Genomic DNA, 27,044 nt, shown 5'->3' on the forward strand with positions numbered 1-27,044 from the left:
ACATTTCTCTTTAAAACTTCTCATTTTAGACTTCTAATTTGTGACCGGTGTTTTGTTTTGCTCTATCCTCTGCGCTTCCACGTTCGTCATTACGTCATGCGTTGAGTCAGGGGTTATTCTTACGCTGCAAATCGATGCGTATGGCCATCTGCTAGAAGCTAGTTGTTTTACTTTATAAAGTTTTATGGATATTTTTCTTACAAAAACCCATCATTTCATTTCAGAAGTCCTTTATTAATCCCCTGCAGCCGTATGCATTATATTTATGATGGATGGATGCACTTTTTGGGGGCTTCAAAACACACCCCTCGCTCACTACCATTATAGAGCTTGGAAGAGCCAGGATATTTTTAGATCGATCTCCGATTGTGTTCTTCTGAAAGAAGATAGTCATATACACCTAGGATGGCTTGAGGGTAAGTGAATTATGGGATAATTTTCATTTTTGGGTGAACTAACCCTTTAATAACACTAAGCAACAACAAAAAAATAATCCTTTGTACACTCACCTTGCCATCTGCACCCAATTCAACACCCTCCAGGCCGATTACCATCTCCTTGGCACTCATGCCACCCGAGGGGTGTCGCTGGCGTCCGCTTTCTGCCTTCACATCCCTGCTGGGGCAAAAAAACAGCTCAGCACCCCTCCACACACAGCAGTCTGTACTGGCAAACCTGCTTAACCTGCTGCTACAACATTTGCCACAATAACCTGCTGCACTCGCTGCAAGGCTGTATTAGGTTAAAAGGTATTTGAAATTACATGTAAAATTTTAAATGAAAGAAAACATTAATAAAAGTATAGGTGTTGTTTTGAAATTCTGTACACTTATGCCAAACAGTGTTTATTCAATTATTGTTTTATACATTTAACAATCATTTTGATAAATGTTATTATAAAACATTATTAAATAAATGTATAAATAATGCATCAGTGGCACAACAAAAAACAAATCAAGTAAAAAATCAATTGCAATATTGTTGTTTCATTCCCCAAGGATAAAGGTGAATGGATAAATGGATAATATATATTTATAAATATATAAATATTTTGTTTTTCAGGGTCCAGGACTAATAAAAAAAAAAGGGGAAAAATTGGTAGAATTTTCTCTTTTTTTGCAAAACCAACAGGAGTGTAAGTGGTTGTTTTTAAGATTGCATCACAGCTGTGTAAAAATGTTAAAATAAACATTAACTGAAATAAAAATATACAAAAAACATTTTATTTTTTTCAGCTAGTTTCCAAGGCAACACTTCTCTTTTTTTAAATAATAAAAAAATAACTAAAATAACTGCAGGAAGGTTAAAACTCTTTAGCGCTCAGTTACCTTTACATACCAAGTGTCTACAAAACTGTTAGTAGCACCCAGAAGCCACAGTTATGGACTAACTGTAACTTGTCATTCAACAAGTTTTTCCTGTTGATGAAGCATAATTATCCAAATAAATTCTACTAACATCATGACTTTGTTTGCAAAACAAATGTGGATTTGAGTATTATCTGTCATGTGATATGAAGCAGAAACATTACATTATCTAGTGCATCTGTAAATAAAGTTGACATTTTTTCAACGCATAAAGGATTAGAGACAAACAAAACTCAAGAGACAGACCAACTAACCAGGTGTAATGGCCACTTTAATATGGCAAACTAAAAAAATGCAGAATAACTAATTTATTCATGTGCAGACTTAGAAGTAGAGTCTTATTAGTAGATAATAGACAGAACGCAGCATTAGTACAGTATTTGTGAGATGTTTAGTGATCCCCTGAGGATACAGACAGCAGTTAGGTAATAGGAGCCCTTCAAACAGCTCAGTCAATAAAAAAAGCATTAGGCAAGAACTAATATGAACAGGTGCCCTTGAGAGTTTTTGAATAAATATTTAAAGACAAAACCAGATTTTCAGGAGGAGTCCAAGGCAACATCTAAATCCACAGTGTATAAGAAACACTCTTGGCCGTCCACTAACTAATTATCTGTTCACCTGACTCGTTCATTCTGTTTTCTGACATAAACTTTGTGTGTGTTTTAGTTTGTTTACACTCAATCTGGAATATAGGAGGATCTATCACCCCACAGCCACTGGTGGCGCTGATGCAAGCATAACATGTCCATTAACTGGCACTACATTCAGGAAAACCCCACTTAGACTGTTCTGTCAATACTGTGCACTTTACTGCCAATCAGCCAAGCAAAAACGTCAATGGACTAAATCATGCTGAATTCATCATACTGACAGCATAACTGGGCAGTCTCAGTTATAGAACACTATATACATGGGGGTCCAAATGAGACTATTGTGGAAACAAAGAAGCATTCTGCATTTCTAGGTCAAATACACAGCAAAATCCACAGATGCATTCAAAGTGCATATGGTCCCTCTCTCTATAGTGTTAAAGTAACACTGAAGCAGAGTTAAAGTTAATGAGATAATTAAGTGATTAATTAAATGATTATTGAGCATTAGTGATTAACACCTGCTGTTAACAAGAATCACTGAAGAGAAACACAAGAACTACTGACTTCCAGCCACAGGCTAAGATGAACTCAACTGAAGATGAAAGACATTAAATGTCTCAAGATCTGATTAAACAACTCCACAAGCAGCATATTATATCATTAACTTTAACTTCAGGGTTATTTTAACTCTATGTAGAGAGGGACCATGTGTTCTCTGAGCAGAGTTGATTTAACTCTGGGGATTTTGCTGTGTAATCTCAATTAATCAAATCTGCTTAAATTCTAATCAAAATCTCCAAATCAATGTGTGACACTGACCATGTTATCCCTTTGTAGAAATTGTCAGATTTCTTTTCTTCCATTAGAATACTGTCCAATCATGCTGATCATCGAGTGTTTGAGTTCATGTCAGCTCTTACCGCCATTAACACAAAAGGGATTAACCAAATGTCATTTTGACATTCATGTTCATTTTTTAATTTAACAATTCAATGATACTGTTATGCCAATAATATTTTGTAAGGGCAAAAAACATCACAATAAATCACAATAAATTAGAATAATGCAAACTAATGCATTTTTACTAGTGGTCTGAGATTTTTGCAAGAGACTACATTTTTATCCATACTATACTGTATATTATAATACACAGAGGCTTTTATCTCTACAATGTTTTTATCAATTGTCGATTGTACCTCAATAAAAGCAAGTGTAGCCATAAAAAATAAGGTTTAAATGGATTTAACGCTGCCCTTTGTCCAGTAACTGTACAGTGTTTCACAAAGTATTCTTTTTTTTGTCTCATTGTATCTCGTAAAATCATTAATATTAACAGGTTTCTTTTGTAAGGAATAGAATCTCAAATAGTGCAACATCTAGCAGTTTAGAAGTTATTCTGTATTAAAATAAAAGAGTGTGTAAAGAGTGAATAAAATCCATATACAGAAGTCATACACCATCCCCCACAGAGCCTAATCTCAGATAGTAATAAATCTAATGACTGTGATGCCCTCAAGTTACTATAAAACCCATGAGTCTCCACTCTTATGTTCAATGAATGAATTTTACTCAAAGAGAAAATTAAGTAGGGTTACACTCTATAAAGCATAAACTGTTGTAAAAATGAAGTGTGTAATTATCAGCATCAAGAAAAAATGTAAGTGCAAAAATAACTGTTTTCAAATAAGTTTTCTGAACACTCCCCAACCTTCTATTGATCAGTCAAACAGAAAGTCCCACCTCAAATTTACACCATTGGCTGAGCTGTGCTTGGTTGGTCAGGATACTCAAACAAACAGATCAATGTTTGATAGCACCACCACAAAGCTCTTTTTAGAGAGAGAAATAAACCTAAAAATGGCTTACTTATAGATGTCTCTGCATTTTAAACTATGACAGAAGAAATTGTTTTAACATTACAGAAATAAATTAAACACTTTAGCTTTAAACAATGGGAAAGCAGGCAATGCCAAGATGTAGATAAGAAAAACATCCCATTAGAAGTTAAATATCAAGGCAGATGGCAAGATGTGTTAAATCTTAAATAAATAAGATGTAAAGCAGCAGATTCTGGATAAAAAAAAAAAAAAAAGCCTGTTCTTGAAAAAAATGAAAAAAAGCGGTGAAGTCAAGGGTGAGGTCTATGTAAAGCATGCCCAAGCTTGTTGGTCAATCTCTCTGAATTGAAATTACACACCTACTACCAAAAATCTGGACAGCTATGAAATACTGAGACAAACGATCCATGCATAGAGTCTAAAAACTACAGAATAATGAGAACACTAAATGAAAAAACAAACAAACATGAATATATATATATATATATATATATATATAAAAACAAACAAAAAAACTTGGTACAATTTCGGTGTACATACTTTACGTGAAGTATAATATTTTTAAATGATCATTTAAAAGGATACGAAACGTTTATTTTTGGACCCATTCTTAATGGCCAGGAAAAAAAAAATGAGAGGATGGGAAAAGTGAAGGGATAAAAAAAAAAAAAGGTTGATGGTGAATAGAAGATTTGCATGCTGAAGAATACATACCCTGTTTGGCTACAATCTCGATAGGGCAGGACAGAAAAAACACTATAGAAGGATCTTCTGCCACTGATAAGGACTATCCTATAAAGACAAAATGATACATAAACTAATTTAAGTGAACTCTGTCAATATAGAGGTCAGGACCACAGGCAAAGGTGGAGAGATACACAGTAAATAAATTATATTTAATAGTAAGTCATATATAATGTAGGAATGTATATGAAAGAATACGCAAAAAAGATAAGAAAAAGAAAACAAAAAGAAAGGCAAACACTCTTTGAAGTAAATTAAAACCTGCCTGAGACCACCGAGAAACTGAACATGTATACAAACAAAAAAATGATTTAAGAATGGAATATTCTGCCATGGCTTTCAAGTTCTTATATTTCCCTCAGAAGTTCAGGAACTGCTAATAAATAAACAAAATGTTGGATCAAAGCACAGACGGAAAAAAAAACTTTTTTCTGCTCTCTGACACATCAAACACTGCAGTTAGCTTTACAAAACAAACAAAAAAGTCAGTGACTTCATTGAAGATGGCAAATGTGTGTATTTTATGGATTTTCTCAAAAGCCTTAAGGAAAAACAATGCTGGTCACAACCTCTTGTTTTCCAACACACCCATTCACATTCCTATTCAGATAAAAGAAAGCATCAGGCACACACTCTATGAAGTAATACTAATAAAAAATACCCACTAATAACATGCCTTAAATGTTTGGGTTTCAGTGAATGTCTGCCCTACTGCCATCTTAAAAGACCAGAGGGTTGGTTAGGGATAAAAAATATCACATATACACACACACGACTGGCATGATGAACATGGTTTCACCAAGTACAACATTTCAATCATCCAATCAGATATGAGGAACAAGTTTACAGTTTATATCAAGTTACAACCAGGGTTAGGTGCTTCTACACCATTCTTATATTAATCGTTTCCCTCTGATTTTAGGGATAAGTTATGGGTTAGGGGAAGGGATAGGGTTAGGACTACATTTTCAGACAGGAGTGTTATTCCAGGATCAACAAAATATGTTGACCCAGGAACATGTCTTACTTGGCAAAATCATGGCGAAATATGATGTTTGCATACTTAATGTCCATGATTACGCTGGGAAAATTCCATCAAAAAGGGAAATAATTTTGTAATAAATTCTGTAAAATCTATTAATAAATTCAGAGGGAGTCTTTCGCTCAAACACATGATGCGTGTGGGTGATGTTCTCAGCGAGATGTCTGTGTGTAGGTTGTTGGGTAAATGTGAGAATACCTTCCATTGCGCATATCATGTTGTCTTATGTTTTTGATGAAGTGGACCTTCTTGAAACTCTTTGGCCTAGGTGAACCAGATAAAGTTCGGCATCTAGATGAAAAAAAAACCCATCAACACTGTTCATGAAAGAAACAAATCACTGATCATTTCATGGCTATACAGTATATATCAAATTGCGGCAGCATTATAGTTTATATAGTTGCAACTGTATCCGCATATAGTACACTCACGTAAAGCGATATGTTCTATACAGCATACTGCCTGACTTTTTTTTTAATTTTTTTATTCTTATATAAAGTATAAATTTGAATATATAAGAATGTCCAACTTTATCTGCAGACTTTAGCTCCAGCCCTAATAAAACACACCTGAATAAGCTAATCAATGTCTTCAGGATTACTACATGCATGTGAGTTTTTTTTCAGGGTTGGAATAAACTCTGCAGGACAGCGGCTCTCCAGGACCGATTGGTTTGTAAACCAGAATATGTCTGAAGAGACTAGTCTCATTAAAGATTAAATAAAACAATTGTGTTGAATATAAACTATGCGTTTCAAAATCATATTGGACAGCACTAAAATCACTTTTAAAAGTAAAAAGGTCTAACGTTAACCAAAGGAATAATTAGATGGGTAACCCTAGCAATAATTAACCACAATTTGGTAGAATCAAACAATTACCATGCAATGTCTCTAGCTGTTGAGAAGTTTCTGCACAAAACATTAACAGTCCAACTGGTAAATACCTGCGTAGAGGGGCGTTCTCTTCAATATCCTCAAGAGTCTCCAGTGAAGAACGCTGGGATATTAGTCTCCGCCTACAAATTAACAACAACAGTGAGATTTTGTTCTGCTCCATTCATTAAAATCACAGTCATGAACTTGTAGTAATAAGTGCACATTTTCATATATTCCTTGAATGACATAAAGGTGAACACATTTCGCTTCTTTTGACGGAATGGGAATAGGGAATGTTGCAGGCAAGACTCAAACCTGTGCTAACCAAATATCTCAATGTTGGTGTTTTAATGTCGATCTTACATGTGCTATGATTAGACCTACACACTCAACAATTAATCAATTCACTACAGCTGTTGCCACGCAATAGGCACCTACTGAGTCAAACCGACTTACAAATTAGCACATTGCCAAACAAAGCTTGGTTAAGCACAACATTAGAGCATTACTTCAAGGTTAAATTTTCCCCATCAATACAAAACCTGTTGTGTTCGACTTTTTTCCTGATGTAATATGAGATCACATACAGAACGTTCCAGAAACAAGCCCCTGTAAGAGGATAAGCCACAGCTCCAGCACAGATTTCAGTTACACTTTCACATAACACATTCTTTCTCACAGGCTGAGGTAATGAGGAACATCTATTAGTCTGCTGATAAAGTACAACACACCAGGGAGATTGAGAAAAAGCCGTATAAGCAACACTTGTTTCTATTTCAAGACATTATCATAAGCTGTTTTTCTCAAGTTCTTCAATTTTGCTTTTCAAGGGCAGATAGCAGATCTGAAAAGCAGGTCAAGCACGGCCTTGTTGCAAAGACCTGTATCTGTAGAAACGTGGGCTGAAGAATGCTTGTGTTCCTGCCAAATGAGTTCTGAAATCAGACCAATAACAGACACCTGATAAGAGTGTGACCACTGCGAAAGTACACTGTATGTAGTGTTCATTCAACTCAATCTTCTTTCTATTAGCTTCCACATTTTGTCAATTTAATGCATCCTTGCTTAATAAAAGTATTAATTTCTTCTTCAAAAAATAATCGTACTGAAAGGTTTTGCGGAAATATTGCTCCATTCATTGTGCAACCAAGAGTTGAGAACATTTCAATTTTTGCACTCCAACATAGGCATCTGTTGACCTGACAATCTCAGAGAAATCCAATTTGATGTATAACTGCATAATTTCAAACTGGCTCTTTCCACATCCTCAAAATTCTTCTTACGCTTTTCTATTCATCAAACACTCCATCAGATCTTCCTCTAGAAGTCAGTAAGTGGCCTGAGACTTCCGTGCTCGTTATGATGCATTCCATTTGTCCTCGGAAGTGGGAAATTCCTAGTTCCCAGAAGGAATTTTTAACTAGAATGCCCCCTGAAGTTGGAGTTAAGACCAGGAAACTCTGCAATAACCCCGGCTTCAGAATCCAATATGGCTGCTCAGCGCATCAACTGAAGTGAAACAGTAGTACTTTGTTTATTAGCACTTCTGCCTGTCACAAACTCAGTGGTGCACACAGTTATCCAATATCTATTTGTGGACATGATACTTCGACATTATCTGTGCAAAATATCACTTTTTTTATGTGTTGTATTCTGAAAGAGCAAGCACAACAAAGGTTTGCCTGGATGCGTTTACCTTACTTCCAAGGTACCTTACTTTCAGCAATAGTGTCATCCTGGGAAATGATGGTTACAGTTAGCAAGAGAGGTGGAATAATCATAGACATCTGTCTGTGATTAGTAATCATTACAGGATAAGGCAAAAGGTGCATCAACTTATCTGTAAAGTGAGCCTCGACCCTCAGGATGTTTATGTCTCTTATGGTGTGTTGGTAGGAAGCAACCAAACAAGGCCAATTTAACAGAACAAACCTCCACACTTGCCTTGTACAATGACACCAGAGAGCACCAAATAACAGGCTGCCCACAACACCTTAAACCAGGGGTGTCCAGTCCTGCTCCTGGAGAGCCACTGTCCTGCAGAGTTTAGCTCCAACCCTAATTAAACACTCCTTAACCAACTAATCAAGGTCTTGCTGTAGTCTAGAAACTTCCAAGAAGGTGTGTTGAGGCAAGTTGGATCTAAACTGCAGGACAGTGGCACTCCAGGACCGAATTTGGACAACCCTGCCTTAAACATACTCCACATGACAATCTATATTGACTTCCCTCCAGTGTAATTCAACCACTGTCACTGGTCACATTTTTCAGGAAACACAACATACTCTAGTCCAGAATGCAATGCTTCAAGCTATGCAAGCTCAATTTCACATGTTGTTGTGTTCTTAAAAGTGTAGTGTATATAATAAGTGCATCCCATTTCACATCTGAACTATTCTACACTGCTTTGTAGTGCATGTAGTGTGAATAATGTGTTCACACTGAAACACATAGCGAGGCATTGTGCACTATGAGTGCAAAAAAATAAAAAAAAAGGAATGGACACTTTATGCACTCTTAAAGTTGCAGCTTTCTTGAGATAAATGGAAAGGTATAAATTAATTAAAGCTAGCATATGAGCTGCATTTCAAAAGTCATTTCCTTCAAATGGAAAATGTTTCAGGGTAGCAAAAACAAAACAAAACAAAACAACAACATTCATTTTGAAGAAATGATCTTCAGTTTGAAGACAATTGTTGAGCAAGTTAGTAAACTGTTGGCATGCTAAGATAGTTAACTCAATAAAAACACATTTGGTTGATCACACAGACAAGAGTTCATGACCCCTTTCAAATTACTTTAAGAACATATCAATTTCAAAAGCTGAGACTTTGATCTTGTAGGAGTGAATGAAAAACAGGGCTGAGTGTTCTGGGTGATTATGCCTAACAGCAATGGAATGGTAAAAAAAAACAATAGTCAGACCAAACTAAATTATTTCAGTCAAAACATCAATACGCTACACGTCTAATGTTTATGAAAGGCTTGTAAATCTACAAGGCTATAGCAAAGACTTTTACTCTCACAGTTTATCTATACCAGGAATTACAAGCGTCATCCACTCATAGTCAGATATGTTCAAGTCATGTCGGAAAGATCGTATTTACGAGATGAATGCACATGAATGCCATCACGTTGTAGAGCTGCCTGATTAATCATTAAAAATAAATAAAAATTGTGATCTCATTCCTAAATGACGATTCATCTCTGTCTATTAAACTTTTGACAAAATCACACCGGAACATTCAAATCTGCAAGTCACTGATCCAGTGAAAGCAGTTAGGCTATCGAGGTAAGAAACAGCTTCACAAACAGTCTTTTCAGCCACACAGTATCAATTTCCATGTTACAAATATTCAGATTAAAACGGAAGTACTGGAATAAAAGTTTATAGTTCGGATAAAAAGACGGATGTCTATGGAAGTGATCAAAATAAAGGAAATCTTGATCTCTATTTGATCCAGAATCGTGCAGCTCTTAAATGTCGTAAATACGAGTGGCAAGCTCAGGATTTTCTTTAAGTCACAATCTTTACGAGTTGGGGGCATGTCATTGAAAAACATGGTGGAATACCACAATACTTATATATTTAATATTTAGCAATGACATTGAAAAAGAAAAATTTCAACCAAAACTAAGTGCCAGCACAAAATATAATAACATTGTAATATAACAATATAATATGTAATGATAAAGTTTAGTTAATAAATTCATAAATAAATAACATAAAAAAGCAAAAAATACAATTACATTGTAATTCTTTGTTCTTCATTTTCTAGAAGTAGTTTAAAAACCATGTTGTATTTTTGTGCGAATTGAGAGAAGGCACACCACCATATTGCTCCGACAAAAGTGACTTGAAAACCCATCCTTTATTTCTGCCACATCTGCTTGCCATTATTACACAACAGCATTTCCTTTACCTCAATCTTTAAAATAGCACCGTTCATTGTTTTAAGTGACTTGTGGGATTGAATGCTGAAAAAGTCCTTTGTTCCTGAGAATTCTCAGGATAAAAGCAAATCAACAGCCATGACAGCCCATGTGTGTTTTTTAAAATCATGTCTTGGCAAACTTTGCCTGGTTGCAATTTCCACCACATCCGATACTGGTTTCAAGGTTTGGTTTAAATCTTTATTCTGACTCCATTTATTTCACTGGAAAAAAAAATGTCAGCAATTCCAGCTAACCGCACAATACAAAGGAAAAGGACATGATCCATCCAAAACATCACTTGTTTCAGTGGTTATGAAACACATCCAATAATGAGTCTGGAAGAGATGGCAATGTTTTGTTAAAGGGATAGTTCTCCCAAAAATGAAAATTCTGCCATCATTTACTCACCCTTAAACTGTTCCAATCCTATATGAATTTCTTTGTTCTGCTGAACTCTAAGGAAGATATTTTGAAGAATGTTTGTAACCAAACAGTTGATGGGCCCCATAGACTTCTATAGTGACTTCAATAGTGTCCCACAACTGTTTGGTTACCCATATTCTTCAAAATATCTTCTTTTGTATTCAACAGAACAAAGAAATGCATACAGGTTTGGAACAATTTGAGGGTGAGTAAATGATGACAGAATTTTAAATTTTGGGTGAACTATCCCTTTAAGAATAAGTTCTGGATCTTCCTAGGACAAAGTTGATCATAAATAATGTTTAAAATTGTTTTTGTTTTGTTTCTCTCTCTCTCTCTCTCTCTCTCTCTCTCTCTCTCTCTCTCTCTCCGTCCTTTTCATGTGCTTTAAAGGTGCCCTAGATTATGTTTTTAAAAGATGTAATATAAGTCTAAGGTGTCCCCTGAATGTGTCTGTGAAGTTTCAGATCAAAATACCCCATAGATTTTTTTTTAATTAATTTTTTAACTGCCTATTTTGGGGCATCATTATAAACGCGCCGATTTTATGCTGCGGCACTTTTAAATCCCGTGGTCCACGCCCACAGAGCTTGCGCTTGCCTTGAACAGTGCCTTAACAAAGTTTACACAGCTAATATAACCCTCAAAATGGATCTTTACAAAGTGTCCGTCATGCATGCGGCATGCATGCGTCGGATTATGTGAGTATTGTATACTGTTATATTGTTTACTTCTGATTTTGAATGAGTTTGATAGTGCTTCGTGGCTAACGGCTAATGCTACTCTGTTGGAGAGATTTATAAAGAATGAAGTTGTGTTTATGCATTATACAGACTGCAAGTGTTTAAAAATGAAAATAGCGATGGCTCTCTTGTCTCCGTGAATACAGTAAGAAACAATGGTAACTTTAACCACATTTAACAGTACATTAGCAACATGCTAACGAAACATTTAGAAAGACAGTTTACAAATATCACTAAAAATATCATGTTATCATGGATCATTTCAGTTATTATTGCTCCATCTGCCATTTTTCACTATTGTTCTTGCTTGCTTACCTAGTCTGATGATTTGGTTGTGCACATCCAGATGTTAATACTGGCTGCCCTTGTCTAATGCCTTTTATAATGTTGGAAACGTGGGCTGGCATATGCAAATATTGGGGGCGTACACCCTAACTGTTACGTAACAGTCTGTGTTATGTTGAGATTCGCCTGTTCTTCGGAGGTCTTTTAAACAAATGAGATTTATATAAAAAGGAGGAAACAATGGAGTTTGAGACTCACTGTATGTCATTTCCATGTATTGAACTCTTGTTATTTAACTATGCCAAGATAAATTCAATTTTTCATTCGAGGGCACCTTTAAAATAAATATATAATAGTATATCCCTGGATACTATACTGTAATACCAACTTTTATTGTATAACAAAAACTGACTTCATAGTGAACAGGAAATTGTGCAATACAATAGTTACCTGTGCTTGTGCTAAAATAATTTTTAAATTGTGCATAGTTTTACTATTTGCTGCTATTTTGCTGTTGTATCTTGCTTGTTTTGTAATGTTCAGTTTATTTATTTTTTTTAATCTAAAATGTCTGTTGATTAACATCAACCACTAAGTTTTCTCCAAGTCCTGAAACACACAGTGTTGTGTAACACTAGCTTAAAAGTAAATTAGGCCTACATTCCCAAAGGCTATAGAATACTAATCCCCATAATAGAAAGACAACCATTATACACTTATATTTCACAACACTGTGTTATTATTATTTTTTTTTTTTTTCTTTCAGTAATTAAAAAAAAAAAACTGCTGTGAGATTAATTCAGCACCAGAAAGATACAGGCTATTTACACAGATGTATAGCCACCCATTAGAGCTCAAGAATTACGTAACACCACACTTTTCACACAGTGAGACCTGACAGGGTTGCAATAATGCTTTTGTCTGTGCCGCCTCAAGGCAGACTGTCTGGTAGCTTAGCAGAGGCCCTGAAGAACAGAATTGTATAGGGTGTGTATGAGTACATGTTTTTGCTGGCATGTGCACATGAGAGACACGACAACTCTGCACAGTCTCTCTTCACAGACTGCTCTTGGCAGCGCATCTAAAGGTTTTGGTCTTCCTGGTGGAAAGTGGCAGCCCATGCTGGAGGGGGTCTGGGAGAGGAAGTGGAGGTCAGAGGCAGGGAGTGGAGGAAGGAGGGGGAACGGAGTCAGGGCAGAGACTGGGCATCCTGCCTGGACCCTGTGTTTGTTTCCAGCAGCTGCCCATTTAGAACAAGTCCTACACTGTTTAAAGCTCAAGTATGTAATTGTTAAAATACTTTCTCCTATCTGAGCTTAATATGCAGAGACGACTATACACTGCAAAGAAAAAAAAAAAAAAAAAAAACACAGTTGTAGTTGCCAGAACTTTAATGTTGAAATACGGTAAGAACACTTTAGGTTTTGCAGATTTATCTAAAATTTACAGTATATATATTATATTATATGTAACATCAAACCCTGATAAGAAAAAAAACCCTGGAAAATCAAATATGAAGTATCACAGGGAATTCTGGGAATTAGAGCTGCACGATTTATCGCACAATATGAAAAATACCATTGAACTTGACGCATTTCTTAGTGCGATTATGAAATCGCAAAGGCTGCGATTATTTTTTTATGCGCAGCTCGTCATGAAGTATGGCTCCAAATACTAATCCATCTGAAAGCACTGCGAGTTTGTATTGCTGTAATGTACATTTGAAAAAGCAACACGCGTCAAACATCTTTCCAGACATGAGAAGCATTTATTAACATTTTGTCCAGTAAAAGACAACATTTAATAAGTTTTTACTCATATTTTGAGTTTCTGTGCAAGAGCGCCCTCTGGCTTTCACATGGAGAAGCATTTACTACGGATCACAGAGCCGTACAGCTCTGACAAGTTGCGTATTATGTAATCACAGCCTTTGCCAAATCCAAATTGCGTGTGATTTTATCGCAATAAATGGTGCAGCCCTAATGGGAATGTCAATTTGCATTTTTGGTACTGTAAATTTGTTCTTTTTTACTCCAAAAAAAACTGTACATACACAGTAAAGGTAACATGCTCAGATGAAGAAATGAGTTTGGGGTAGGACCAACCCTTTTAGTTGAACCAATTTTAGGGATTGTTCGAGAAACCTGTTTAAAAACAATCATTATTTTTACTATTCTTTTTGGTAGCTCAAATATAACATACTTCACCTTAAAAAATAAAAAAAAGTACACACATGTGTGATTTATGGAAATCAGCAGGTGAGTGGGACAATACAACTGTCCTCAAAACAAATACAGCTTACTTAAAATATGGGAACTTCATCTTGAAGCTAAATAAGAAAAGTCTATTTTCAAAATATGAAGTTGTGCTGCCATTTAAGTAATACTTAAAGTAAAAGTTGTAAAATTATAACAGCAATTCAATCACCACAAAGCTAGTATTATAAAGTCCAAGGTTACAGGTTTTAAACAAATAGCAGCTTATAGTTTCTGTCTGTTAATCAAAGAAAGCCATCTTACGGCCTCAAAAAAACAAAAAAAAAACAACCCAGAATATAGCAGTGTTTCTCAACTGGTGGTTTGACCGTTTTAAGTGGGTTGCGAAGTGCAGTCAAAGGAACAACAGCAGCAACAACAACAACAAAAAAATGTAATTCTAAATGTTTTTCTGATGTGATACTTTTATTTTGAAAGACATGGGTGAAAGCTTTTGACTCTTCTGCCAGACGCAGTTAAGTCAAGAGTGCCAGTGTCATTATTCTAACATTACTTTCGCAACTTGTTAAGAAATAAAAAGTCTCTCACCTCAGATAATCAAACTTTCCTGTCCTGTCAGATGTCATACTGTGCTCACGGTACACACTCTTCAATCGCATGAGCAAATGAGGAGGCACATGCTATGTAGCACTTTATCACATAAAAAGCAAATTAAATTATGTTAGCTGGGAATGATTTGCACGCAGGTATGAGGTTTAGGATCACCATCTTTATGTTTTATTAACAGTTCATGTATTGTGTATTCACCTTGGTACAGTAACTGTAGTTTCCGTAACCTTAACCCAGAATACCACTTTACTTGACTTTGTGCTATTTTCTATATATGACTGTGGTGGCTCATACAAACTTAATAACTTTATTGTCGTTATTATGAAAAACTGTAGCATGAATGGGGGTAGGATATAAATTGTTTAACGTGTTAGTGAAATTCTTAAAATTTATGTGTTAAGTGGGACGGTAGGCCTACTTATGCGTCAACCTTTTAAGGAATAAATTTGCTTGGTTCAAATTCATAAAAATTTGGGTCACAGCTTCATGGCCAACACAGTTGAGAACCACTGGAATATAGTACACAAATATGGACTACTTTTACGATACTTTTGCTTTTGTTGTTTTTACAGTATGAATCACCTCTAAATTCTGCTAATTATCTTTTTGTGTTCTAAAAATGATTTAAAAATGGGGTGAGCCATATCTTTAAAGGTACATTATGTAACTTTTTTTGGCTCAAAATTTGTTTGTTTTTTGTCTTATCCTGTATCACTATGGTACGCCTATAATAAATGTTTATATTCGGACTGTTTTACACCGGGTGGAACACAAATCGCTGCGGAGTAGTCCAGTACCTGCGTGACTCATATTCATAAACATAGAGAAGTAACTCCGGCTAACTGTTCTTCAGAAAGACACATGCAGTTTTGATTATTAACTGCTAGAGCGCCAAAAGGTAAACAGTGTACCTTTTTCAATCTGACCTGACATTTAAACATTTTACTGATATACCCCAATATAGTCAGAATAATTCAGATATATTAAATTTGTTTGGAGAAAAACCAGTTCATGTAGATGTTAGGACAAGAAGTGCATTTTGACCCACCTTGCACAACTAAACCAACAGGAGACACATAATCATTAAATGAAGCAAGAATTAGGTTTCAGGTCAGTTCAGTGCCAATGGTTACAGTCCTGAGAGAATAGTTGTGCAATTTTTGTAATATGTTATAGGTCCACTTGAGTCACTCTTTCCTATACAAACAAAGAAAATAGCATAAAATATTGCATATTAACTATATTCACAAAGACATTCCCTGCTGTCTCTCTGGCTCAGTAACAAAACAACTGAACAAAGGACGCCCAACTTGCAAGCATGGCCTCTAGAGTCTCATATTACAGCATGTTGATATGTTCACATTAAAGCACACAAAGCAGGTGCATAAGATATGTGTGTGTGATGCATGCTAGAAAGAGAAAGTAAGCGATCCTGTAACCCGAACGTTTATGAGTGTAGATCTGGTAGTGCTTTGCATGACTCTGAAGCAACAGTTAGAGCAAAAGACCCTAGCGCTGTGGCTGTTTGGCTGAGATTGAAATGTTGTGGTTATGCTGGTTGGAACTGAAAGTAGTGTGTCTGGCAGACACTTCAGTGTCACCACCTGCTCATCTCCGATTAGACACACTTGTCACTATGACCATGCTAAATATATGATCCCAGGACTTTAGAGATACTAGCTGCTGTGTGTTTTCCTTCAGAGGGGACATTTTGAAGAGGAATGCACGTTGAAGAGTTTTAAGGGCCACATTAGGGGATCTTCACATCCACACAGTTCCTAAAACATCTTAATAATATGAGGATACCACAGCTGATTAACTAAAAGTGATTAAATCTATATTGAAATAAGTCTTTTAAATTCTTGTTTAAGTGTAAGCAGCATGTACAAACATTAAGCTGAACTGAGGCCCTGTTTACACCTGGTATTAAGACGCGTTTTGGTTAATCGGATCATAAGTGGATGACGCTAAATACAGGTGTAAATGGGGTCTAAAATGTTTTAAGCTTGTCTACTTTTGACCACTTCCAGAGGTAGTCAAAAACGCATTCGACTGAATTGCTACACTACGTAGACACTCATGTGGTTGAATGCGTTTGAACAGCCACAAAAGACCGCCTACTGTCTGCCTACTGACGTAGAACCAGGAAGCGCTGCACTGTGTTTACTATGTGAACAGCTTAGGAGACTGACACAGAAGAGAAGAAAATGGTGAATAAAGTCATTATTTTTGTTTGTTTTTTGCGCACAAAAAGTATTTTCATTGCTTCATTAACATTGAACCACTGTAGTCACATGGACTATTTTAACAATGTCTTTATTACCTTTCTGGACCTTGATAGTGGTAATAACGTTGCAGTCTATCGGAGGTCAGAAAGCTTCGGATTTCATCAAAAATATCTTAATTTGTGTTCTGAAGATGAATGAAAGTCTTACATGTTTGGAATGACATGAGGGTGAGTAATTAATGACAGAATTTTCATTTTTAGGTAAACATTATGAGAAGTGCGCTAGCCAGATGGGATTTAAACTTTGTCAGCTGAAGACCCAAGTTTGGTTTTAAGATGAAAAACGTACCAAGTGCAATGTTCTCTCACAATTCCTGATTTCTAACACACACTCACCGGGTTCGGTGCGGTCTTGCGGCTATCAGAGCAGAAACGATACTTACAGAAACTTTTTTCATCGTCTCCTTTTGCATTCAAATGTAAATTGTGTGAAATTATTTCATCCATTAGTAATAAATGACAGAATTTTCATTTTTGGGTGAACTAAACCTTTAATGAATGATGTACTGTAGAAAAGCATGAATGGAGTTTATTGATTAATTGATTTTTTTCTCAGGGATTGTGTTTAATGTGTTTAATGGGGCCATTAGTTCATTGGCAACTAATCTCCCATTTCAATAAAGTCTAGGTAATCCCTCACTTCACAGCTTTTATAATGTGTATTCCTCTAAGAACATATCTGTATCCTAACTCAATAGCAACATTGTGAAACACTTGCAATGCAACAACAGGTGCATTGTATCAAACAATATTTTTTTTTTGACATAAGTACATAGTAGTTAAAGACACCTAATATAAAGTGGGACCAACTACACAAAGGTACATTTGATTAACTGTATGTGTCTGGATTTATAAAGTTTGAAAATTATAGACATAACTGTTTTTTTTGTTTTGTTTTTTGTTTTATTACAGTATGATGTTACAATGTGAGCGTGTCTTTTACCATTTTATATTATTATTAAAGAATTTTGTTTAAATACAAGCAGATGCCCCCAAAAACTACACTTACAACCCACACTTACAAATGAACGAATGCTATTATATTCAATATATTATATCAAACCTAATTACATTTATTTTAAAGAAGGATACTAGAAGGTACTCTCTCATTTTTCACACCAAGTGAAATGCAAAAGAAAAAAAAAGTTAAAACAATAGGAATACTGATTAAAAAAAGCACACCTGTGTGAACTTGAGGACATAAATTAGTTAAAAGTATCTGAAAAAATGACTCCGAAAAGTGACTGCCACTAGGTTTCATGTGTGTTACAGAATATGCACATCAATATCAATGCATTCCTACAAGTGAGCTCAGTTTAAAGGATTAGATTTGTTGGTATATTTGCACGTGTAAGTAATGACGAATGACACAAATGAACAACTTGCATGTTAATAACTTGTGGAGAACCTTTGTTACTGTTGTAATTAATGACGTGTATCCGCATCTCAGTGCATAAGGTTACCTGGATCTCTGCAGCTCCAAGGCAGAGTTGGCTATCTGCCCTCCCTCTAGACAGCAGTAGTTCTGGCTGGATTGCCTGGTGTAGGACACAGGCAGGATTCCCTGAGTGTACGTCTGGAGTCTCCCTCTCGTAGCCGGTGGAACTGCTGAAAAGGGGGAGCTGAACACGGACTGGAGCACCTGAGCGCCGTACACATCCCCCTCCGCATCCGCACCGCACGCTGGAGGAGGAGGAGCAGCAGAGGCCGCGCTGGGACCCGTGATCCCAGCCATGAAACCAGCAGCTCGGGCACTGCTGAGAGCCTGGTTCGCTGCCGCGGCCAATGCCTGCTGGCCCACTGCAGAAACCAGGCTCTGTCTAGTCCTCGAGCTGTCCTCATCCTCGGTCTGATTCTCCCCGTCATCCTGCACGGGTCGTCCGTCCAGAGAGATGTTGCTGAGGAATGAGAGTGCAGCTTGTCTCCGTCGTGGATCTATTACGCGCTTCCGTGTGTGCTCCAAACTGGAGTGCTTCATCTGCAGCGCGCTCGCCATTACGCGTGAGATAATGCGTGTTTGTCAACGGAGATGGTTCATGGTAATTTTTTGGATGTGGGGTGAAATTGGTGGTCAAAACGCCATGGCGTTGGCTTTTAAGTGCCTGCTGTGTTTTACTGTGTGGCTGTATGTGTGTGTGTGTGTGTGTGTACAGAAAAGCTGGGTCACGTGTGTGCAGTATTGTGGCAGCAGGAGCTTTGGTCTGACCAATGGGGATTCATGAGAACGAGGCGGTGCTTCAAAACGTCGTGAGTCGCCTACCTAGACAACATTCTTGGCGCTTTCTAAGTGCAGTTAAAAATGTAAACAGCAGTCGTTTAGTTAATTTAGCTGAACGTAAGCTGAGCACGCCCTCTATGCTAAAAAATGTCGAAGTTAGGCGGTTCACTACATTTTGAAACACAGCCTCTGTGTTTTCCTCCCTGCCTTCGTTTTTGGTCCGCCCTTTTGGGCTACTTGGACAGGACATTAAAAATTACATAGAAGTAAACATTTTAGGTATGAACAGTACGAAGTAACACGAGATATTTGATGCCCTTTAGAAATCGTTATTCAAATAACGTTTCAATTCACCCTTCAAATGTGGTGCACTAGTTCATAGTTTATTTGAGGATTCTAGACTACTAGACAACCAAAACAACTGCCAAAAGACTTGCTCCCTTATTAAAAAACTTTTAAACATTTAATTGAATTTTAACTTGGGTATTCTTTACATAATTCTTTACATTAAAACCTGCTGGAACATTTCAGTTAAGCTTGTAGCTGTTTTATAAGTTGGTAGCTTGCTGATTATTAGCTGGCCATTTCAACTGCACCTCTTGGAAACTTTAGCATCCTTTTAACTTATTACAAAAATTATATACTTTAAAAGAATATACTGTGCAAACTGAATATAATGTAACTGCATAAGTACAATGAATGCAAATGTATAATAATTTAAATTTATATGAAAAGTAATTAGTTAGTGCCCCACTTAAGTGTACTGGATATGTATTTACCTACAAGACAAGCATTCATTGTAAACTGAAATATACTTTGTCATTACACATTTGTGATGAAGTTGAAATTTAGTACATTTAAAATATATTAACTTGAAATGTAATATAAAACAACACACTACAGTTAAAATTATAATCAAGTATGTTACAGCCTGATTTCACAGGGTTTAGATCAGGGGTGTCCAAAATCAGTCCTGGAGGGCCACTGTCCTGCAGAGTTTAGCTCCAACTTGCCACAAAAACAATTGCCTTGAACTTTCCTGTATGCCTAAAAACCTTAGCTGGTTCAGGTGTGTTTAATTGGGGTTGGTGCAGGACACTGCCCACTCAAACATGCATTTTAGTCTGGGACTATGCTTAAGCCTTGTCTGTGAAACCGGGGGTACATGTGCTTTAGTTTGATAGGCAAGACAACTTAAGTGTACTTTAAAGCATGATTATTAAAACATAATAGTTTAAAAAATTTACTTTAAAGTATTTAATTTGACATTATTACAAAATGCACTTTAAAAAAAAATTACTTAAATTTGTTAAGAAATAGTCATGAAAGTCTAGAGTACTCTTAAGTGGCCTTTATTTTATTACTTTAAGATTTGAAGTAGGCTTCACTTATGAATGCACATTCAATATAATTAAGTGCAATTTTTTTTTCACAAGTGTAAGCTTGTAGACTCTACAGGGGTGCCCAATCCTGTTCCCAAATATCTACCTACCTGCAGAGTTCAGATCCAGGCCTGATCCAACACATCTCTCTGTAATCATCAAGTGCTCCTTAAGATCTTAATTAGCTGGTTCAGTTGTGTTTGATCAGGGCTGGACTGAGCTGAACTTTTCAGGAACAGGATTGGGCAACCCTGCTGTAGCTGGTTTGGCAACAATGGGCCAAAGCACATGTATCATTTTAGGCTGGATTTTTATTGAACTGTCATTGAAAAATGCCATCAAAAAATGTAATAAATGTTTAATAGCATATTTTGGATTCCTCTTCAACCCATCTTAAGTATCTAAACTGAAATAATGATGAAACTTCATATGATGGCAAATTTTGTTACAAGAACAAACTTTAACTGACTGTAACTTCCTAGTTGCACTTAAAGACCGTTTGATAGCAGTTATTTTCTACGTTACAGCGGCGCCATCTAGTGGTTAATCAAGTTAAATACTGGCTAAACACTCACTGGCCGCTTTATTAGGCACACCAGTTCAACTGCTCATTAACGCAAATGTCTAATCATCCAATCACATGGCAGCTACTCAATGAATTTAGGCATGTAGACATGAGCTGTGTCTTTCGGAGGTCGCATTTGATGGCTGCATATGTCTCGTTTAAGAAAAGTAACTTGGATTGCAAAGTAAAAAAAAAAAAATACAGTATTTTACACCTCATGAGGAACAACAGTCAATTTTATTACGGTTACTTTTCTTAAGACATCCTTGATGATGTATACAGCCTTCGAATGCAGCCTCCGAAATGAGATGTGCATGGTCAAGACGATCTGCTGAAGTTCAAACTGAGCATCAGAAAGGGGAAGAAAGGTGATTGACTTTGAATGTGGCATGGTTGTTGGTGCCAGACGGGCTGGTCTGAGTATTTTAGAAACTGCTGATCTACTGGGATTTTCACGCACAACCATATCTAGGGTTTACAGAGAATGGTCCAAAAAAGAGAAGATATCCAGTGAGTGGCAGTTTTGTGGGTGAAAATGCCTTGTTGATCCCAGAGGTTAGAGAATGGCCAGACTAAAAAAAAAAAAATGGTGCTATATAGTACTAAAAGTGGTTATTTTGGCTCATAATCATAGGGGAACCACTTAAAGTGCTGTATAGCACCAAATCTTGGTGCTTCATTGGTTCTTCAACGGTTCTTTGGGATGACTGAGGTGCTATATAGCACTGCTACTGTATACAGAGCCTGTTAAGCCCCTGTATGGTTCTTCAGCGGTTCTTCAGTGTTTCTTTGGGGTGGTTAAGGTGCTATATAGCACCACTGCCATACAAAGAACCGGTTAAGACCCTTTAAAGGTTCTTTACAAGCCAAAGAATCTCTGTTTGTGCTATTAGCACCATTTTTGTTGAACAAATAAAATGTGATATGGCACCTCTTATGGGTTCTACATAGCACCATTTGACAAAGGTGCTGTAGAGCACCTTTAAAGATATGGTGCTACATAGCACCAAAAGTGGTTCCCCTATGATTACGAGCCATGAACCACTTTTAGTGCTGAATAGCACTTCTTTTTTTCTTTTTTTTTTAGAGTGTGGTTTGAGCTGGTAGAAAGGCAACATTTACTCAAATAACCACAGGTTACCTCCGAGGTCTGCAGAAGAGCATCTCTGAATGCACAACACATTGAACCATGAAGCAGATGGGCTACAGCAGCAGAAGACCACACCGGGTGACACTCCTGTCTGCTATGAACAGGAAACTGAGGCTACAATTTGCATAGGCTCACCAATTTGGACAATAGAAGACTGGAAAAACTTTGCCTGGTCTGAGTCTCAATTTCTGCTGCAACATTTAGATGGTAGGGTCAGAGTTTGGCGTAAACAACAGGAAAGCATGGATCCATCCTGCCTTGTATCAGCAGTTCAGGCTGGTGGTGGTGTAATGGTGTGTGGGATATGTTCTTGGCACACTTTTGGCCCCTTGGTACCAATTGAGCATCGTTTAAACGCCACAGCCTACCTGAGTATTGTTGCTGACCATGTACATGCGACTAAACTTCCAGCAGGATAACGAACAATGTCGCAAAGCTCAAATCATATCAATCTGGTTTCTTGAACATGACAATGAGTTCACTAAACTCATATGACCTCCACAGTCACCAGATCTCCATCCAATAGAGCACCTTGGGGATGTGGTGGAAGGGGAGATTCACATCATGGATGCGCAGCCAACAAATCTGCAGCAACTGTGTGATGCTATCATGTGAATATGGACCAAAATCTCTGAGGAATGTTTTCAGCACCTTGTTGAATCTATGTCATGAAGAATTAATGCAGTTCTGAGTACTAGCGAGATGTTGGCTACATATAAACTGGCCTGTGAGACTATATTGCATGACAAAAATGGCTTATATAGTTAGTTGATGGAAAATCAAAAAGAACAAACAAAATACAACTTTAGGATAATGTATTAGGTCACACCGGAAGTTTTTGGTTGTTCAGTTATAGCTATTTGATTGCCCTGTTCTGATCATTTCTTCAAGGTGTTCACTAGGTGGCGCAAAAGTGTAGCCTAAGCGACTAAAGAATTACTTTCCCCCTAAAAATGGTGTGAGTCAGATTCCAATGATGAAATAAATGAGGGAGGTGATATAAACCAGTGATGAAATATTTGAAATTCAAGTTCATCTGCCGTTTGTAACAGATACTCTGGAATTCTTACTCAATCGGTTCCCTAACTCACAGGAGGACATTATTGAGGAAATGAGGTGAAAAGAGTGTGGTGCAATTTGGGAATATTGTGTGCGTCATGTGTGTAGTTGACAGCTATACTCCCATCTAAAACAACAACATTTTAAACATGGTTTTAATTATTGTATAATTATTAGTTTTATGAGCTTGTATGTTAATTGGGAGACTACATGGAATATTTATACTTAAAAGTAATTTGTCATACTTCACATATGCATGCATTTTAACCTACATTCTTGGTGTCAGAGCACAAAAGTTCATGTCCATGTTATTCCTACTCATATTGTTATGTGTGTTATATATAGGCTATAATATTATAAAAAATTATATTTGTCCAAAAATATAACAAAGAACAATATTGCCATTGCCATTTAAGTTGCTAAATAATTTGTTGATATAATTTTCCACTCTGCTAATTTGGCCAAATAAATGGAGATAATGGAATGAATAAATGTGAACTACAACATCCATGCTCCAGTATCGTTGGGTGGTCCCTTTGCTCTGTCATCTGGTCAGAATTCTTCCCCACTGATAACCTTTCTCGGTCAGAAGCACTCAGGTCAATGACATTATTCTAACATGCTGAGTTAACCATGTTATGGTAATGACAGACACTCAAGCAAAGAAATACATAAGCAACTCCTGCACTACAGAAGCTGTCTAGTATTGTTTTTCCTTTTTGGTCAGAATCAGCCCTGCTTTTCAAGGGACAAGAAAAGTTGGAAAGACTATTGTGTTGGACAGACAAAGTCAAACATCAACATTAAATATCAATAAAACAAGTCGTACTTTCACTTTCCACTTTTAATTTGACAGATCCTCAATTGGTTGCACATTCTGTGCTGTTTTATTACTTCCTCAGTCTCATAACGCACCAAAATAACACAACGTTTCACAGCGTTTTTTGAGGCTGCGCTGTCACGAGCAACAATAAAGTAACTCTCGGCCAGGTTAATCTTATCCCTAAATCAGTGGAGCAGAGCACAGACCTCAGACTCTCTGTCCCTGTGTGTGAAATGCAGCACTTCCTGTGTTTGTGTGGGGCTTCCTCCCCCTCAAGTGATTTTGGCACCTCATTGTGAGTCATGATGCACATGGTGTGGCAACTGCTTCACACTGATTGGATGAGAAATATTTAAGGGAATAAAAATGCTTTGTTGATGGTTTTCTGACAGCAGATGGTTGGGAATATGTAGCTGGAATAACTAGAATCTATTGGAACTGAAAGTGAAAGTGATTTATCAAAACTTTCAGTATGTCTGTTCTTATCAGAGACGTTCAGGGAGTAAAATGTGACTCATGTGATGTGACTGCAGTTTATTTTTCAAACTTAAAGTTTGAAATGTGGGTAAACCTTCACAATAAGTTTCCTTTTGTTAAATGGTTACCATGCTGGGTAGATAGTACTTGCATACTATAATCTAGTGTTGTAGTACTCGAGACCGGTCCTAAGACCATCTTTTGAAGGTCTTGGTCTCGTCCACATTTGGTCTTGGTCTTGTCTTGGTCTCAGACTAAAAGGACTCAACTTTTATTTCAAGACCGGTCAAGACCACAACTGCGGGGATATCGCTAAATTGCATTGTCTGATTTCTTTGTTAACATCATTCATTTGATTGGATGTAAAACTTCCTGCTTCAAATGCAATCAGAAACTTATTTCTAATTTCATTTATTTTGTTACTGTTGTGCCGGGTCAGAAATCTACGGAAGAGGATTAGGGCCAAGCAATAATAAAAAAATAAAACTATCTCGAGATTAAAGTTGTTAAATTACGAGAAAAAACTCGTTAAATTTCGAGAAAAAAAGTCTAGAGAAAATATTGAGAATAAACTCGTTAAATTACAAGAAAAAAACTTGTTAAATTTCGAGAAAAAAGTTGTTAAATTACGAGAACAATTTGTTAAATTGCAAATTTGTTCTCATAATCTAATGACTTTATTCTCAGCATTTTATCTTGACTTTTTTCTCGACATTTAACGAGTTTTTTCTCGTAATTTAACGAGTTTATCCTCAACATTTTATTTCGACTTTTTTCTCGAAATTTAACAAGTTTTTTCTCGAAATTTAACAACTTTAATCTAGAGATGGTTTTATTTTTGTATTATTGCTTGGCCCTAATCCTCTTCCGTAGAAATCAACAAGGGATTGTGTCAAAAATGTCACCAAAATTAAAACAAATTAAATCAACACAAAATTGATTGCAAAAAAGTACTTGTATAAGATCTTGATATTTATATTATGACATATGATATAATTAAACAATATCACAAGAAAGAGGGCTGTTTTCACAAATATGAGCACAATTGCAAAGGTGATATTGATTTTTTTATTATTTATTTATTTATTTTTTTACAAATGTTCAAAAAACAATTTTATTTTTAAAACATTAATCTCAACATTATTTATGCATTTGTAATTGTAACAATTCAGATGCAACTTCTGTTCCACCTCTGCAGTGTAGATTTGGTAACAGTTCTATATGGTCTTATTATTCTATTTCTCAGGCAGTAAATGTGGATCTTTCAGATGAATTTGAGGAGTTCTAGTCTGGTCTTGGTCTTGACTCGGACTCGACTTGCCTTGGTCTTGTCTCGGTCTCAACCACCCAAAGTCTTGGGGTGTGTCTCAATCAGCTCCCTAGTTTAGTAGTGAGGGCACTGACCAGGGAGTTGGCCATTTTAAAGGCTGTCTCAATCGCAGAAACCTTCCAGGGCACTGAAACGTTCGCTCCCTAAAAAGTCCCATAATGCACCGTGAAAACCAGGGAGCATCGATGCTCACTATGCTCCCTAAACGGAAGTTCTGAAGCGCGAAACATGAATCATGTGAGCCAACTCACTACACAAAATGACGCACAATAGATGTTTTTAAAAATACAAACCATTATTTTATTATATTTCAGCATAAACATACATCGCTAGAAAAGTAATGAACATAATCTAGCTAACATTTATAATTTATTTACTGCTGAAATGTTGCACGTATATGTACCAAGCAAACAATTTATCATAATGTACTTTAAATAATATTACAAGTAATGTCAGAAAATATCAGCTCTGCTATTGTTCGTAAATACCAGTAGTGATGTTGTACAATGAGGACGTTGTCACGTCGCGAGTCATAAGTGTCCCAATGTGTAGTGAACCAGCATCCTTTACCTTCCACGATACACAGATTCACGAGCTCGGGAGCTAGGGAACTGATTGAGACACACTCTTGGTCTTGTCTTGGTCTCGACACACACTGGTCTTGGTCTCGACTCGGTCTCGTCTTGCCTTGGTCTTGGTCTTGTCTTGTTCTCAACACACATTGGTCTTGGTTTTGACTTGGTCTCGGTTTAGGTGGTCTTGACTACAACACTACTATAATCTATTACTGAATAAATTACATGATTAGATAGTAATGTAATCGATTAATGTAATGTAATCTGATTACTCTTTGACCTTACTCACTTATCACATTGATTTGAATAGAATAATCTTGCCGCATATTGATATAAAAATGCAAAGAGAAATAAAATTTAGGTTGCACTTTATTTTAAGGTGAAGTAGTTACATTGTACTTATGCAAATAAGTACTTTAATATTAATTAACTACATGTACTTACTATAGAGTTAGGGTTTGGGTTTGTTTTAGGTTGGTTACTTGTAATTATGCATAATTT

The 27,044-nt window shown here is 36.5% G+C and overlaps 1 protein-coding gene and 1 long non-coding RNA gene across 3 annotated transcripts in view; one reads left to right on the top strand and one right to left on the bottom strand.

The window, feature by feature from the left end:
- The window catches only part of cables1 (Cdk5 and Abl enzyme substrate 1), a 28,187-nt gene extending 9,063 nt beyond the window's left edge, over positions 1-19,124 (bottom strand). Inside the window, exons 1-5 of one of the 2 annotated variants that reach the window (XM_048162642.1) lie at positions 18,428-19,123; positions 6,534-6,605; positions 5,786-5,878; positions 4,516-4,593; positions 510-615 (exon numbers count right to left, since the gene is read on the bottom strand). In XM_048162642.1, coding sequence (XP_048018599.1) covers positions 510-615; positions 4,516-4,593; positions 5,786-5,878; positions 6,534-6,605; positions 18,428-18,960 — 882 coding nt within the window. In that variant the 5' untranslated portion in view covers positions 18,961-19,123. Of the gene's footprint in view, positions 1-509; positions 616-4,515; positions 4,594-5,785; positions 5,879-6,533; positions 6,606-18,427 lie in introns of both variants that reach the window. The other variant, XM_048162643.1, reaches the window with a different exon arrangement.
- On the top strand, positions 18,865-23,844 carry LOC125250189. The gene is made up of 2 exons (XR_007180747.1): positions 18,865-19,003; positions 22,217-23,844. It is a non-coding gene; the product is annotated as an uncharacterized LOC125250189 (long non-coding RNA).
- The last annotated feature ends 3,200 nt before the right edge of the window (positions 23,845-27,044 follow it).

The sequence above is a fragment of the Megalobrama amblycephala genome, linkage group LG17 (genome assembly GCF_018812025.1).
Source record: "Megalobrama amblycephala isolate DHTTF-2021 linkage group LG17, ASM1881202v1, whole genome shotgun sequence".
Lineage (NCBI taxonomy): Eukaryota > Metazoa > Chordata > Actinopteri > Cypriniformes > Xenocyprididae > Megalobrama > Megalobrama amblycephala.